Source organism: Aquarana catesbeiana, linkage group LG04, assembly GCF_042186555.1.
Source record: "Aquarana catesbeiana isolate 2022-GZ linkage group LG04, ASM4218655v1, whole genome shotgun sequence".
Classification (NCBI taxonomy): Eukaryota; Metazoa; Chordata; class Amphibia; order Anura; family Ranidae; genus Aquarana; species Aquarana catesbeiana.
This window is the reverse complement of record NC_133327.1, coordinates 117,058,367-117,074,179: the sequence shown is the minus strand read 5'-3', so window position 1 is coordinate 117,074,179 and position 15,813 is coordinate 117,058,367. Positions and strand designations below refer to the sequence as shown.

General features: G+C 42.6%; 1 protein-coding gene and 1 pseudogene across 5 annotated transcripts in view; one reads left to right on the top strand and one right to left on the bottom strand.

Moving 5' to 3' along the window:
- The window catches only part of STAG1 (STAG1 cohesin complex component), a 335,198-nt gene that overhangs the window by 212,062 nt on the left and 107,323 nt on the right, over positions 1 to 15,813 (top strand). For all 5 annotated transcript variants that reach the window (XM_073625486.1, XM_073625487.1, XM_073625485.1 and 2 more), the window contains 6 exons: positions 1,465 to 1,585; positions 1,671 to 1,806; positions 2,591 to 2,749; positions 4,517 to 4,613; positions 6,375 to 6,451; positions 9,944 to 10,148. In XM_073625486.1, the coding sequence (XP_073481587.1) occupies positions 1,557 to 1,585; positions 1,671 to 1,806; positions 2,591 to 2,749; positions 4,517 to 4,613; positions 6,375 to 6,451; positions 9,944 to 10,148 (703 nt within the window). In that variant the 5' untranslated portion in view covers positions 1,465 to 1,556. The remainder of the gene's footprint in view (positions 1 to 1,464; positions 1,586 to 1,670; positions 1,807 to 2,590; positions 2,750 to 4,516; positions 4,614 to 6,374; positions 6,452 to 9,943; positions 10,149 to 15,813) is intronic.
- Positions 15,061 to 15,145, bottom strand: LOC141141895 (U2 spliceosomal RNA; annotated as a pseudogene).

Below are 15,813 nucleotides of genomic sequence, written 5' to 3'. Positions count from 1 at the left end.
CAAGTAGACCATAGCCACACACAATCTGAATATAAAGAGAAGCCTGAACAATTGTGATGTCTGCAAAGTTCAACTAAGGATTTATTTTTTTAAACAAAGTAAACTTAAATTAATCTATGATACATAGCCACCTAGTGGCAGCATCTAAAACAGTTTTTAATTTAACTGCTTCACTGTGCTGGCTTCTTCCTCTCCACGTGCTCTTTGTTGTGGTTTCTTACTAGGAAGCCTTTACAGAGAAATTGAATAGGTTTGCATCTCAAATTATATTTTCATCACCATTTCTTATTGAGTTTCCCTAACAATGAATTAGCATCTTTAAGGATGACATAGAGCAGGGCATCTTGTATTTGTATATTGTGAAGAGAACTGCAAAATGATTCCCTGTCCATACATCCTGCATCTTTAGAACTGCTTGATAGATTTATAAGGTATTGCATGTAAAGCATATGTATATTGTGCTTTTAAAAAGCACTTTAAGCTACATGATTAAAAATACACATTCAAGAAGATTAATACAAATGGTGTTTAAGGCATCATAATATTTCCATTGATGTTACAAATTTCTGGTACTTTGGAATCCTAGATGACTGCACTGTGGCATATGTGACACATTAATCCCTTTATATTTCTTAAACTCATGTCTGTAACATTCCCTTGTTGTGTAACCAGTATATTCTAGATAGGTTTTCTAAAGTCATGATTTTTTAATATCCCCCCTCTTCGCCTTTCTACCTTGCTTGATTGAAGTAAGTTAATAAGTTTCAAATCCAATGAACTGGTTTGCGTGTTTTCAAATCAAATAGGCAGTGGAACAATGCCCCTAGTGGTGAAATCATTTACCATCATATTTGATAGAAAGTAGTTGTTGATACAGACTTGTATCGAAGTGGAAATAGTTTTATTTAGGTATAAACTCCCCTGCAATAAAATCTGTTTTTGGTTTGAGAATTAAGGTGAAATTTTGAAGTTTAACTTTAATGGCAATTTAATTCATTTTTTTTTCAAATAGTAAAGCAGGCTAACAAAACAATTACCTTGTGTATTTTATGCTGTCACAACACACAATCTAGGGCCGAATTTCATATCTGTTTTTAAACTGCAAGATGAAATCAATGCAAATATTGGGTAAAAAAAAATCAAATGCCTTGAAGTTGGGGTCCTGGTTGAGGCTTTAAGCCAGAGCGTGTGTGTTCTGCAAGGGAAGAACATTTCCTCATTCTGGTATAAGAAACAAGCAGTAATCTGTAAATGTTGAGTTTGGACTGAGGTTATGTGTAGATGTCTGTCTATGGGGATTGGAAGCAAGAAAGTTAGGGCAGTAGTGGTGGTGGGGGGGGGAGGAGGAATCCAGTAAATACAGTAACCTGTTTTAGTTCTCGAGTTCTTATACCCCTTTATTCTGCCCTACTCGGTATATTTAATGCGATTCAGCGCTTCATGTTGCATTTTCTTTGTTCTTAGGTTGAACGATGATCCAGTTCTGACAAGAGCCTACAGCAAGCTTTAAATAACCCTTTCCATTGAACCTTTGCTGTCCTCCATAGAAACTCAAGATGATCACTTCTGAACTCTCCGTGTTGCAGTAAGTGCATAACTAACTTTTGCAGACATTGATCATGGCGTGATATTGTCTGTAATATGTATATCATCTTGCTCTGTTCCCTTAGGGATTCCACCAATGATACCGGTGCGCCAGTACACACTGACATGTCTGCAGTTGCCAGTGAAATGAGTTCTGATATTACGGATGACATGGTGGAAGTCAAAGGCAAAAGAAAAAGAGGCCGCCCTGGAAGACCACCAGTATGTGTTCATTGGCAAACAGTGCCATCCCATTAAAACAGAGTATACCCTTGCTTCTGTCAAATATATGGAGTCAATTTTAATCTATTTATCCTGATAAATTATTAACCACATTATTTACCACATTTATAGCATGATGTTCTATCCAAAGTGATGAGTAATATGACTGAATCTGCATTTACCCATGAGCAGAGTGTAAAGACATTTTTGTAAGTGTTCTAAGTTTTAGGTGGTTATTTTTTTCTTTCCCGAGAGGGCTAAGGTGAGGAGAGCAGTTTTTTTTCTTCTTTTTTTTTTAAAGACGGAAATTAGTTCTTTAGGTGTGAAAACGTGCATCTTGCATGATCACAGGTGGTCGCATTGTATAGGGGACAAAAAAAACTCCTGAATACGCTGAACAGGCACAATTAAAAAGAATGGGATTCTGCATGTTGAGTGTGGCTACTGACGTGTAGTTAGGCAAAAGGAAAACATCAGAAAAATGTGTGTCAATAGGGTCTAAACCCTGAGATCTATAGTCTGATAAAGTAAGCTGCTGTTTTAAACAGTGTTTGGCTCAACCACAATTTCATTTATTGCCATCTACCAAGCATTTAAAAAATATTTGATTAAATGTGATCAGATAAAGAAATTATTTTGCAGTGAATTTGGTGGGTTTATTGATTTCTTCTTTTGACTTCAGCCCGGCTTTAACGGCTTGTAGTAAAATATTAATATAGCGTTTATATTGTGTGCAACAGGTATGTTGGGAGTTTAACACTTAATACTTTTTTCTCTAATGCAGTCTGCCATTAAGAAACCACGCAAAACACCTGGTGAGAGGAGCCGTGGAGAGCCAGGCGCAAGAGGTCGGGGAAGGGCAAATGGTCATCCTCAGCAAAATGGCGAGGGTGATCCAGTTACCTTATTTGAAGTAGTTAAGATGGGAAAGAGCGCGATGCAGGTAATCACAGAACACAAACAGTCATTTCACCTGACTGCTGTACATTTTTATTTTTTTTGCATCTGGCCTTTTAACATTTTTTACCTACCCTTTGCTTGCCCTTATCCAGCCCTTGGGACACTATTCCATCCACAACTGACACTAATGATGCGCACTATACCTCTCAATGACACCTATGACTATTCCTCCCACTGGTACCAATGATGGGGTGCTATTCCTCCCACTGATAACAATGGGGCACTATTATTCCCACTAAACCCAACAATAGGGCACTATTCCTCCCACAAAAACCAATGATGGGGCGTTGTTTACTTCCACTTATGTTGGGGCGTTTTCTACTCCCACTTGCCACAGTCCGGCCTCCCTAAAGTCTGAAAGACAGTACACTGGCCCTTTGGAACGTTTGGAGACACCTGCTTTAGATCATACTTAGATTATTCACATCAGTCCATGCTCTCCAAAGAAGCCTATAGTTTAGTGCACTGTTATAAATAAATAAATAAAAACACAGACTGACAAGTCCTTAATCCAGTTACTATGTGGTGCACAACCCTCATAAAATGAAACTCCCTTGAACTTTCCTGAGAATACCAAATCCTTTTGTGTCTCTCACACTTTCTTCCCAGACAATGCAGCTCACAGCGGGAGGGTTTGAGCAACAGAGGCAATGCTGTTAATTCAGATAGCAGTGGGCAGAACTGGGTGTGCCCAGGTGCTGATTGACGAGCTACAGGCTTCTGAGTCAGCAGTAACACTTCTGATAGCAACACCAAATTTTTCATTCGACTGTAGTGCAGGCAGGGTACAGCGTATGAGTGTGACAATGCTGCTCTCAATTCAGGAACAGTGCAGCATGGTTGCCACACAATCACAGGAAGCTGCATTGGTGGACTTCATTGGTAGTCCCATCAGGTATAGTGGTACTTTGTATGGCGACCAAGAGAAAACAAAGTGCTACAGCACATCCTTTTTTTCTTTTTAAGTTCACGAACATAGTTTTTCTTTACATGTACATTAGTTAACCTACCAACGTGTGTCTTTGGTTGTGCATAAAGCGGTGCACACATAGAATAATCTTGTTTTGTATATACTCAGCCCATTAGTTCAGTGCCTTAAAGAGACCCTGTTGCCAGGCCATTCATTTAAACAACAATCTTTCCATAAGATTCTATGTGCATTTAATGTGTTTTATGCACATTATTTACCTGTAAAATCCTTACTTGTGTAGAAATTCAATAGCTTTTATCTTGGTTTTGATGCTAGCAAACATTCTATAGTATTCCCCTTGGCTCCTCCCTCAGTAGAGACCTAAAAGGCAATGTAGTGAGAGGAAGGGTGGAGTTGTTTGAACAATTCTAGAAATGGAGAGGCTATGGTTGGTGTCAGAGGGGAGGAATAGTGCATCATTGTCAGTGTCGGAGGGAGGAAGGAATTGTGTCCCATTGTTGGTGTCGGCGGGAAAAATAGCCTCCTATAATGCCATTATTGTTGTCAATGGGAGGAATTATGCCACAGGGGCAAGTAAAATGCAAGCAAAGGGCCAGAGTTTTGGGGTCCACTGCTTTTATGTGATTTGCTTGTTTTTAAATTCTTGCTTTTTCTATTTTTAAAATGCAGGGATTTGAAGATTGTTTGAGGGAGTTCACTATTTGGGAGAAAATTTGAGTGGCTTATGATATAAATGTGTGCTGCTTTGCATGTAGCTTGTTATGCTCATTGTGGAATATTATATATAACTCTATATAACTATTATAATCTCTTTCATAGTCTGTAGTAGATGACTGGATTGAGTCGTATAAGCAGGACAGAGACTTGGCTCTTCTGGACTTGATTAATTTCTTCATCCAGTGTTCAGGATGCAAAGGTAACTTAAAGTTGTGTTCCCTTGTTGGCTTAAACTTGGTCTTTACAGTTATAGCCAGACTCTAGCAAGACTCCCATGTAAAGAATATGTACAAAACAATTTTTCCTGATTGATTAGATATCGCCATAAAATGTACACACAAATATTTGGTAGTCTGGATAATATTAGTCTTAAAAACCTCACAAGCATCCATAAGGTACTTTGCAAAGCTTTTGTAAAGCATTTAACTTTAGGGCTGTTTCACACGAACAGTCCTGCTACTGGCAGCAACTTACCAATGACAGAATAGAGATATTTGGCTAGCTGTGCCATAGGGGCAGGTGATGTTAGCAATCCTATTGCTGAATGTGATAAGGCCCTTGGGCAATGTTAAGAGATGCTTGCTTAACACACATCTTTCCAGGTTAAAGTCTACAACCCTGAATTAGCGTATGACCATGTGTGGAAGTTCTCAATTGACAGTTTGTCTGATTTTTTTGCCAGTTATGAGTTTGGTCGTCCTAAAATTACTTCTGTTTGTTTACATGAATAGAATTTTCAAAGCTAATCGTACTGACTTTTTTTGAGATTGTTCAGCACAATGTGTATATGTCATAGGAGAAAAATGGAGCTGCTTCTGGCCTGAGACTGCTAGTTTCCTGGCTGTGTCCAGCTTTGATGCTTCAGAGTCAGACCTGAATGAAGCATACCGCAAATGTTTGTCAGAATTGGTTTCTTTGTTGAAAGCTAATGCATTAGCAACCTACAAAATTTTCTCAGGACAGGAGTCCTTGTGCTTTTATATTTTTTTCTGCAGAGCATTGCACCTGCAATCAGCAGATCACAGGTGCAATGTCAGGCTCCTGTAGACTTTCAGTATAGCTATCTGCAAATACAGGCAGACAGTTACCGGAGAGCAGGAAGATTAACTACAAAAGTGCTCATCAACGCCGTGGTGGCAGACAGCTGTAGTTCGTTCATTCAGCCAAATACTTTTTACACCATTCCACCTCATTATATGTCTCCCTCTCTTTTTTTTTTTCTTTCTGTGTTGCAGCCTGTTTTTTTTTTTTTTTTTTTTCTATGCTTTTCATCCGAAGCTGGCGCCATGTTTACTGTTTTCAGCATCTATCCTGTATGTAACTTCCGCCTTTTCTTGTAGTAATGGCCATAATCTTGCGCGTGCACATTGGTGTGTTTCAGGAAGCTGTGCATGGGGCCGTACTCTCATGGGATTGCTATGCCACAGAAAGTGCATGACTTGGGCACGGCATCCTCCGGAGTAGACCAATGGCACACACAGCATGCCGTGAATCACCTCAAATATGCATATGCGCCGGTGACGTCATGAAATTGTATCTGGCTCGATTTCTACAGAACCGCAAAAGTTAGGATGCAAAAACAGCACAATTTACATGGTGTATAAATTATTTTAATGGAGGAAAGTCATAATGTTGAGTTGACTACCACTTTAAGGACTGCGTGGCATCTGTTGATTAATTGGTGTCATGTCGTCATAAAAGAATAGGAGCAACATACAAATGCAAAAAAAAACACACAGGGTTTTGATGTATGCTGTCATATACTCCTTATTCTTACAAGTAAAGATGACTGTCAGTCAGTCTGTAGAATATAAATGACTAATGCAGCTAGCCTTTGTGAAGATTGTATGGGTATTCTAGACACAGTCAGGAAATAACCCAAATATAAAATAACATAAAGTTAACCCATCTGCCTTGTTTCTTTTGATGATACTTGATCACTTGTAAATGTTCTGTGCAGGTACTGTAAGAATTGAGATGTTTCGAAATATGCAGAATGCGGAGATCATCAGGAAAATGACTGAGGAGTTTGATGAGGTATGACGCAATGGCAGCCATACCTTAAAATATCTTCCATTTATTTACTACTTTTAATATCAGTCCTATAGTTATTATTGTATATGTTTCTAACATTACTCTCCTCTTCTCCTTTTTCTTATTTTAATGTAACATTTTCAGGGTATAATGTTATGAAACAACTTGTATAAGGCATTATCTGGATATTTTGGTTGAAGTGCCAAGCATCCATATCTTAGCAATATGGCCATGCTAGAAAAAAGTTGGTGCTCTTGAGTTAAGTGAGTTTATGGCATAGACTGGTGTCAATGTTAAGTTTAAAATTGGCCTAAATTTTCTGAAATTAATACTTTGACAAACTCTGGAGGTGTGTAAAGGACAGGACAGTCAAAGGGACTTGCGAGACTTGGAGACTGTGCTTCTGCAGACACAAAATGTGCCCTTCAGTGAAAATTCTGAGGCACATAGTGGGACGTGGAAATATTTACAGAACGTTTTATTCCACCACCAAGCAACAGCAGGTGGGACAGAAACAGGTGAGGCTGGAGTACTTTAATTATAGTATAGGAACCCCTGTCATGTTTTATAGTGGTTATTGTACCCACTGAGGAGAGATTTCCATTGGCTTTCTTTGTGGACACCAGCACACTTTCAAACTTGCCAATAAAAAAAAAATCTGTTTCACATGGTTAAAACAGAAGGGACACAGAGCAATGAAAACAACTTTTAATAGAGCATTGAAGCGTTAAAACTTCAAGCAAGTTGGGGACACAGCCAACATTAAAAACCTGATAGGCTTAATAACCCTTCCTTTTTTTATCCAGAACTAAAAAAGTGTGGCTGGAGTTCATTTTACTGCATGTTACATTTAAGAGGTTATATTTTTCTTAAATCATAAGTAGCCATAAGCAACTGAATGTCCTCAGCTCTCTTTCCTTATATGCAGCAGTCCAGCTTTTTTTTTGTACTAGCTTAACAGATAATTATATAGGTTGGGAGGCCTTTATTGAAAAGTGTATTTTTTACCAACTGTAAAAACTTTTTCTTGGAGTCCATTGAGGGAAACAGGATCTATTCATCTCTGTGTTTGACTGTGCTGTTACTGCTTTGCTACAAAATTGAGGTATACTGGTAGTAGAAAAGGTTATTCTCTTGGCTGGCCTACAGGTTTTTTGGTTCGCCACTGTCCAATGCTCTTGTAGGCAGCTGTAAAACCCAATGGTTTAAGGCACCTTCCACACTGGGCAGGCTCCATTGGAATCTGTCTGCTCAGCAGGGAATCTGAGCAGGCAGATGGCTGGTCTGTGTCCACTCGGCTTATGCAGAGCAGACACAGCCCGCTGCTCTCTATGGGCAGTCGAATGTAAACTGACTGCCATCCCATCCGATCTGCCAGATGGATGGAGAATGGTATCCCCATCGGTCTGTTTTTATCAGATTGAATGTTGGCGGGTGTAAACAGACATGTCCATTTACACCCGCTGCTCTGTAGAGAAGACTGGAGGGTCCGCCAGAAAAACTGACAAGCGGACCTGAACTGTTCGCTAGTGTGAAATTGGCCTAGGAATTCCTGTGTCCTTCAGTGCTCTGATTTTTCAGGGAGGATTTTACTTAGTATAATGATAAATTGTAGGTAGTGGTTTTATTGCTATTAATGCCTTCCTACACAGTGATAAAGGTACCCCTGTTTCTTTTTGGTGTGTCAAAGCAAGAGAAAGCGAAGAAAAATTCCCACAATGGTGTCAAAGAAAAATCAAGTCCTGGCAGAAATGCTCTTCCCCACTCTAATTAGTCTATAATCACACTACCAGATAGTGTCACGTTGATTACTCTCATATTGATACAATGTTCTATTTGTAGCTTGGAAGATGCACTTCACATTCACAATAATGGTTGGAAGCCCCACTTAATACTAATGTATTCTACAGACAAATCTTTGCTTCTATATTCTTTCTTCTTTTCATCTATTAAATCTTCTGCACTTGTTTTAACTTTGGATAGTAAAACATTTTTTTTCTGCCAGTAAATACCTTATACAGCCTACTTCCTGCCAGTAAATACCTTATACAGCCCACTTCCTGTTTCTTGTCTGGTCATCAGCCTAGGCTTATGACATCATGCACAGCTCTCTCTCACTCTGGTGAGAATTTGCCAGGAAGGGAAGGGGGGAGGTGAGTCATAAGGACCAATGAGAGCTGCAGAGCTGGAGGTGTGCCTCTGTGTGTCTGTGTAAATCCAGGAAGTGAATAACAGCTTCAGCTGCCCACAGTTAAAATTATTGCAGCCAAACTCAGTTGAGGGAGATTTCTGCAGCATATTTGGCACGTACAGAATCGCAGTGTATATATAATAACATGCAAAGTGGTTGGAGGGAAGCTTGCGAATCTCAAAATTGTTTTTATTACAAATTATGTGAGCAGACTACAGTTCCTCTTTAAGGCCGAACTTCAAACAAAACCAATTTAGTCTTAGAGGGGAGACGGATTAGAGCCTCTATAATGTTTTTAAATCTGACGTTTAATCTGTGTATATTTTGTCTTTTCCGGTTACTCCCTTTCCCCTTAACCTGCTAATGATTTTTTTTTAAATAAGACTATTCTGTTTTCATTACCTTTTTTAGATGCAGTCATGTTATCACTAGGTCTCTGTGCAATGCAAGAAGGTCGTGGCTGGTGGGAAGGGCCAGCAAGTTGCTGTACATAGCTTTCTGAAAACATCACAACACCCTGCCTCAGTATGGCTCAAGAGCCCTCAGCCCTGATGCAAGCAATAGGCTGTCCCCTTGTAGGAGTTATGCAAATGGAAAATTGTCTTCATGGGTGGGTATCAGTCTGGAAGAGTGGGAGTTTCCAGGCGGACCACCCTAGATAACACCCCCACATATGATTCTAAGCCTCTATGATTGAAATAACTGAAATCCGATGACAGGCACAGGCCAGGGACATTAAATCTGATTAGGAAAGGGCCAAATTAGAGATTTGCAACCTTCAGCACTCTAGCTGTGTGAAACTACAAGTCACAAGACTCTGATAGCGGCAGACATGACTCCCAGAAGCAGATGCATGATGGGATTTGTGTTTTACCAAAGCTAGAGTGTCACATGTTTTCCCCGGGCTAGATGATCATGGATTTCCTCCAGATAGCAAATGAGGCGAACTCTCTGACTTACTGCCACTTCTAGGGTAATTGCTTTGAAAAGCTCACACTGTACTTTGAATCAGACTAAGCATTTTTGTACAGGACAGGAGCCTGTACTAATGTGCAAGACTGAAGGAAAGGCTGGAGTTTGGCTTTAATGCCATGTGTTCAATTGCATATATTATCTCACTTCCTGTGAGGACATGAAATCTCTCCAGCGGAGGCACAGACAAAACACATTGAATAAAGTAGAACAAGACATTAATAGAAAATGGTATAACTTGACATGTCCCAACTGATAATTAAAATATTTAATGGATACTGTTTATGATTGGCATTTCTATCTTCCTTCATTTCACAAATTTCCTTTTTTAGGATAGCGGAGATTATCCTCTAACAATGCCTGGACCACACTGGAAGAAATTTCGCTGCAACTTCTGTGAGTTCATTGGTGTTCTGATCCGACAGTGCCAATACAGCATCATCTATGATGAGTATATGATGGACACTGTTATTTCACTGCTGACTGGCCTTTCCGACTCCCAGGTCCGAGCTTTCAGGCATACAAGCACACTTGCAGGTAAATGTTCTTGTTTTGATTCTACCTGTGTTTATAAACAGCAGAGGGATCCTGACTTCTCTATTATAGTTTGTTCTTTTTTTTTTTTTTTTTTTTTTTTTTTTTTTTAGTAATGTGTTTGTTTTTTTTTTCTCTTTTAATGAAATGTTCTTTAAATGCCCTTCAGTTTTCTCTACAGAGGGAGTTTGGGGAGTTACATAGTGACGATCAGCAATAAACTTAAGCTGAACACTGTGCAAAAATAGGTTTGCTTTTTAAGGAGGCAAAATAAGCACCCCGTGTCTGACATAATACAGTTCTTGAACAGCCTTTCATTGGTCTAGGAAAGCAACCCAAGCCTTGAGCAAATTTAGATTTTTTGAGAAATTAAAGACTTACACTGGAGGGTCTAAAGGCTCCGGCAGTGGGAAACGATTGGGGGCGGGATTGTACAAACTGAGTTATGTTTGCTATAAAACCTGTGGGCAAACTGTCATTTTCAATAAAATCATGGTCTAAAGCAGTTTTTTTTAATAAATGCTAGAAAAATCTTTTTTTTTTTTTTTTTTTTTTTAGACAAAGTTAATTTTTTTTTATCATTTGCTATGTTTCTGTGCCAAATTACAACCCTTTTTTTATATTTTATTCAGAGTATCTTCTACATAACAGCCAAATACTAAGGCTGACCATACACTATACAATTTTCTTATTCAATGTTCTTTAGTTTTACCTTCAACTGTGTAGTGCAAGGGCCTGCCTGACTGCATACACATTGAACGTGTTTAGGTTTGACCTCATATTATATGGTTTTGATAAATCTAAAGGAAAATTGTATAAGAAAATGGTATAATGTATGACCAGCCTAAATGTATGCACCAATTTATAAATGACTGACAAAAAAACATGAGGTTGAAACTTTCGCTGCTTAAAATGGTATGGCACAGAGAAACCTTGACCCTCCTCTTCTAGGGCCCCTGCCGGTGCTCCTCCTCTTCAGCAAGTGCCTTCATAGACAGCTGCTTTCAATATGGGGGGGGGGGGGGCGCACCTGTGCAGGCCTGCACCCGAGCCCCACTGCCTTTTATTTATAGATGCAGGCAGCGGGGCCTGAGAGTGGGCCTGCACAAGTGCTACCCCCATAGAAAGCAGTTTGAGGGCACTTGCTGAAGAGCACCCCACCTCATGCTCTCCTCCTCATAGGATTTGATTGATAGCAGCAGGAATCAATGGCATAGAATTCATTAAGGTAAAAAACAACTAACGCAAAACCTGTAGCAATATTGAAACTATTAGACTGCCACTAAAGAGCAATACTGTCACTGGTGATGAATAGCATCAATATCTCTATGCAGAGCAATTACCTATTTCTTTTTCATACATCATGGGACACAGAGTTAGGCTAATATTCATTACCTACTGGGTTATCTAGATGACTGGACACGGGTAGACAAAGTCTGAGATCGGAAGTGATCCCCTATATAACCCTTCCCATACAGGAAGTACTTCAGTTTTTTACCAGAGTCTGCAATGTGGATGGGCACGTTTGTTTGAGATCTCTAAGCTCCAGGTCTCTAGTCCCACAAATGGTTCTTAAATGAATCAAGGGATTGATCGATCGGATCCATTTGACACAGGCTCTATATGCTGAGATAAATGGTACCCGAGCCTCGCTAAGAAGACTCGAGATCCTGCAAGGTTTTGCCTGTAATGCGACCTCCGGGAGCTGGACCCTGTGAAGTGGAATCCTGGACAGAACAGCACTAAGGCATTCCTGCAGGGTGCTGTACATGTCCAAAGGAGTGGACTCTAAACGTGAAAAGGGTACCCAGTCCTTGAAGGTCCTCAAGTGACAGGAACCCGCCGTGATGGGTAAAGATTTGGCTCTTCGTTTCTAAGCTGCCCTGCGCCTGGACAGGTAAGTGACACCCCTTTTTTTACTTATTGTGGGGTGTCCCAGTGATTGTAACAATCAGTCAAGCTAGCTGGACACCTGTGTGCAGTGATCATATGGGGGAGTTTTGGACTAGCTGTGGGTGTTTGCAAAGTGTACCTTTCTTTGTTTCTCTGTTTTTATTACCTGTATGATGGCGCACGACGGTGCGCCATTTCACCTCTTGGTTCGCCATGGGGCACGTGCATTCGCAAGAGCACTGCTGTGCTCAGCAGTTTGTATGTTTGACGGCCATGGCGCACACGGCAGAGCCTTTTCTTTATCATTCATCATGGGATGCAGAGCCATAGTTATTAACTATATGGGTATATAGGCACCTTCAGGTGATGGACACTGGCATACCCAATACAGGAAGTTCACTTCCTATATAACCCCTGCTCCTACCAGGAGTACCTCAGTTTTTTCGCCAGTGTCTAAGGTGTTGTCACGAGTGAAGATGTGCTCAGAGGAGCTCCACTGGAGGGATCCTTGCTGGATTTAAATAGCCTCCACAGCCTGGATCCATCCAAAGTGCCACTGAGGCCAAAGTGGATGGTACCCAGGCCTCGTATAGGAAGAACGAGGTTTTACCTGTACCGCCTCTCCATGCAGGGCTGGACCCTAGGACCCAGGGCTTTGGTCATGCTCACATTACCTAAAGTTTTTCCGGGGGGTGCTATACAGGTCCAAGGGAGTGGAACCCTGATAAAAAGGGACCCGGTCATTGAAGGTTTGCTAACGCAGTCCGCCGTGAAGTTTGGATCTGTCTGTCACAGCAGTATCCTGCAGCGAGGATGAGGTAAGGCAAGAAGCCTAGGAACTGTAAAAAGTCCACCTATGGCTTTTCTTCCTTGAGTAAAATGTTGTTGTCATGCCTTAAGTCTCGACTAGAGGGAGTAAATTCACATACCTTGGTAGGTTGCCTCTCAGTTTCACTCAGTGTCCCAGCTAACAGCATGTGTGTGGTCTTGGCCGGCAGCATATATCAGAGGGGGGGGTCCTCATCCAGGAAAAGATTTGCTAAATACAGCATTTTTCCCCGCTGGGGTAACTAAGGGGCTAGGAGGTACAACAGTAGTTTGTACTCCCCCACCGCCCCGGGGGGTGCGGCGCCTTCCCTATGCTTGATTTTATGTTTCCCCACAGAAGCCAAGAAAAGCTCCATGTGGGGGCTTGATCCAGCATCCCCAGCCTTCCCTTCCCTCCCCTCTCGCTGAGTCTGCCGCCTGGCAGATCCAAATGCCGTCTGCCCCCAGACTGCTGGAAGTTTAAACAAGAGGGGGGTGGGTTGATGTGCGTAGAGGGCGTGGCTTAGGCGCTGCACCATGTGCGGATGTAGCGTCCACGAGGACACATGGCGCCGGGGACGCCGAGCACAGAAGACAGACTCTCCCTCAGCTAGTAGCTGGAGAGTATAGCGGTCTGGTCACACAGGAGTGGTGGGGGCACGTAAGGCGCTGCATACAGGCATTTCCCAGTAAAAGGAAATACGTTTTACTCAGCACCCAGCTGAACTTTATTAGCGACATTGTATTGCTGGACTATTGCTCAGCAAGTAGTGCATTTACTTAGTGCCTCTGCTTTTGTGCTTAGGATTATGCCTGCCAAAAAAGGACACCAAAAAGACCTAAAAAAAGTACCAAAAAATTCACCCCCAGGTGCTGGGAACACCAGTCGTGCCTCCACACTGTCATCGTCTCCTGAAATACCAGATGTGGCAAGCCTTTTCCCCCGCCCTGTTGGGGCTAGAGGGAAGATTAGCGGCTTTAATCGCACCCTTCATCCAAAGGGATAGGAAGCGTGGTAGATCCTCCTCCCCCACCTTAGACCCTTTACCAAGGGAACAGTGGGAAGAGGATGAGGTGTGTTACCCTCAGGCGATCAGGAGGAAAGACAAACCGATTACTCCTCTACAGAGAAAACGCTGGATGAACCCTTTTCAGCCAAAACACACCCCAAAAACTTCACCCGGTGCATAAAAAATGTGCACACACATAAAGAGTGCTCACAAAAAAGTGCCACGGGTACACAGACGTGCCAATTCCCTGATCCCCCGGGGCGTTAGGCTCCTGCGGGGACAAAGGTACTTACAATGGTCTATCTGGCCGAAACCAGACAGACCCCGTTCTCTGGAGGGCCTGCCGAAACAGGACCCACCCAAGTACTAGGTGGGGCTCCCCCGAAGGGAGACCCCATGAGAGAGGGCGAACTAAGCCAGAAGGCCATGTCCACCCCTTCCCAAGACTTTCAGGGCTTGCCCGAGGACCCGCATCCTTACTCGTCACACAGTGAGACAAACGTGACATAAACAAGACGTGACTACATAGGTTTAAAATAAATAAAAAGTGGGGGAAAGGGATAGTGGAGGAGAGTGAGAAGTGGCCATTGTGTAACACAATGACCAGGCCCTCCGGCCAGGAATAAAAAATTCCTCTGGTCCTAGCCAAAAGGCCCGGCCCAAGAGGCAGGTGCTTAAAAAGCGTGTTATGGTGCAGTGACCTTGGTGCCCAAAATCAAAGTGTCTGCCACACACAGTGATTCATTGGCACCCCTGGCCTGCCACTCCAGGGGCACTACTCCATAGGCTTTCAAGTTCAACCCCGACCCACAGCCCAGACCACAGCAGCCCCCACCACAGGCAGAAAGGCATGGAGATCCAGAAGCTTGGTGAGAGCCCTTTACCATCAGGCTCCACCGTCGCTCCCATCACTCCTACCTAATTACATTCGGGAGATACTAGCCACTCCCCCCCCCCCTCAAAGGGGTAGTAAGCGTTCTCTCCCAAATAACTGTCTGTAGCTAGAGCTACCACAATCCAGGCCAGAAGGCCAGGGACCCGACCCTCCGGCCAGACCCATGTGCAGCACCCATCCTCACCAGGAGGTCCTTTCTAGACTGGTTGGGTAGGCCCACTGAAGCCCCCATGGGCAACAGGTGATGACTTTCCCTCAACCGTCTGTCCAGGTCCAATTACACCATCGGATTTGCATGCGCCCTTCCCACTATTGGTCGGGCCAACATCGCCTCCTCTGGAAACTGATAAGAACAGATACTACACTTGATCTTAGCCAAAAGGCCGAGAAGCGATCCCCCTCCCCGGAGCCTCCTAGTTTGGAGATCAGGATTCTGTGGAGGGCCTGGCGGATTGGAGCTCAGGATTCTGTTGGGGGCCTGGCGGATGAGTCTGCTTCTGAGCAATCTGAACAAGATGTCCAGTTGATGTCTGCCTCTCAGTTACAGAGATCCAGACTCTGACCGAAATGGTTCTTTCTGCCTTTAAGTTGCCTCTTGCAGAGGTTACTGAGCCCCCCGGTCCTCTTTGGGGTCCCTGAGGCCTCTTCAGACCGCACAGGCTTTCGCCTTACACCCCCTGTTGAAACAAGCGGTGTATGCCAATTTGAAACATCCTAACAGGATTTTTGTTCTTCCTAAGATGTTTTCCCATTTATATCCCGTGGATGAAAAGTTTAAGTGGAGCATGCCAGCCGTAGATGCAGCAGTCTCTTCCTTAAACAAGAACTTAACTTGTCCAGTAGATAACGCACAGGGCTTGAAAGACCCTGTTGACAAGAAATTGGAGTCATTATTAACCACTTCCAGCCCAAGGACGTCATATGATGTCTTTGACTTTCAGTGGGGATATCTGAATGATGCCTGTAGCTACAGGCATCATTCAGGTATCATCTTTTAGAGCCAGCGATTCTGTGCATCGTAAGAACGATCATAGCGGCAGTTCCGCCGCTGGACATAACCCCA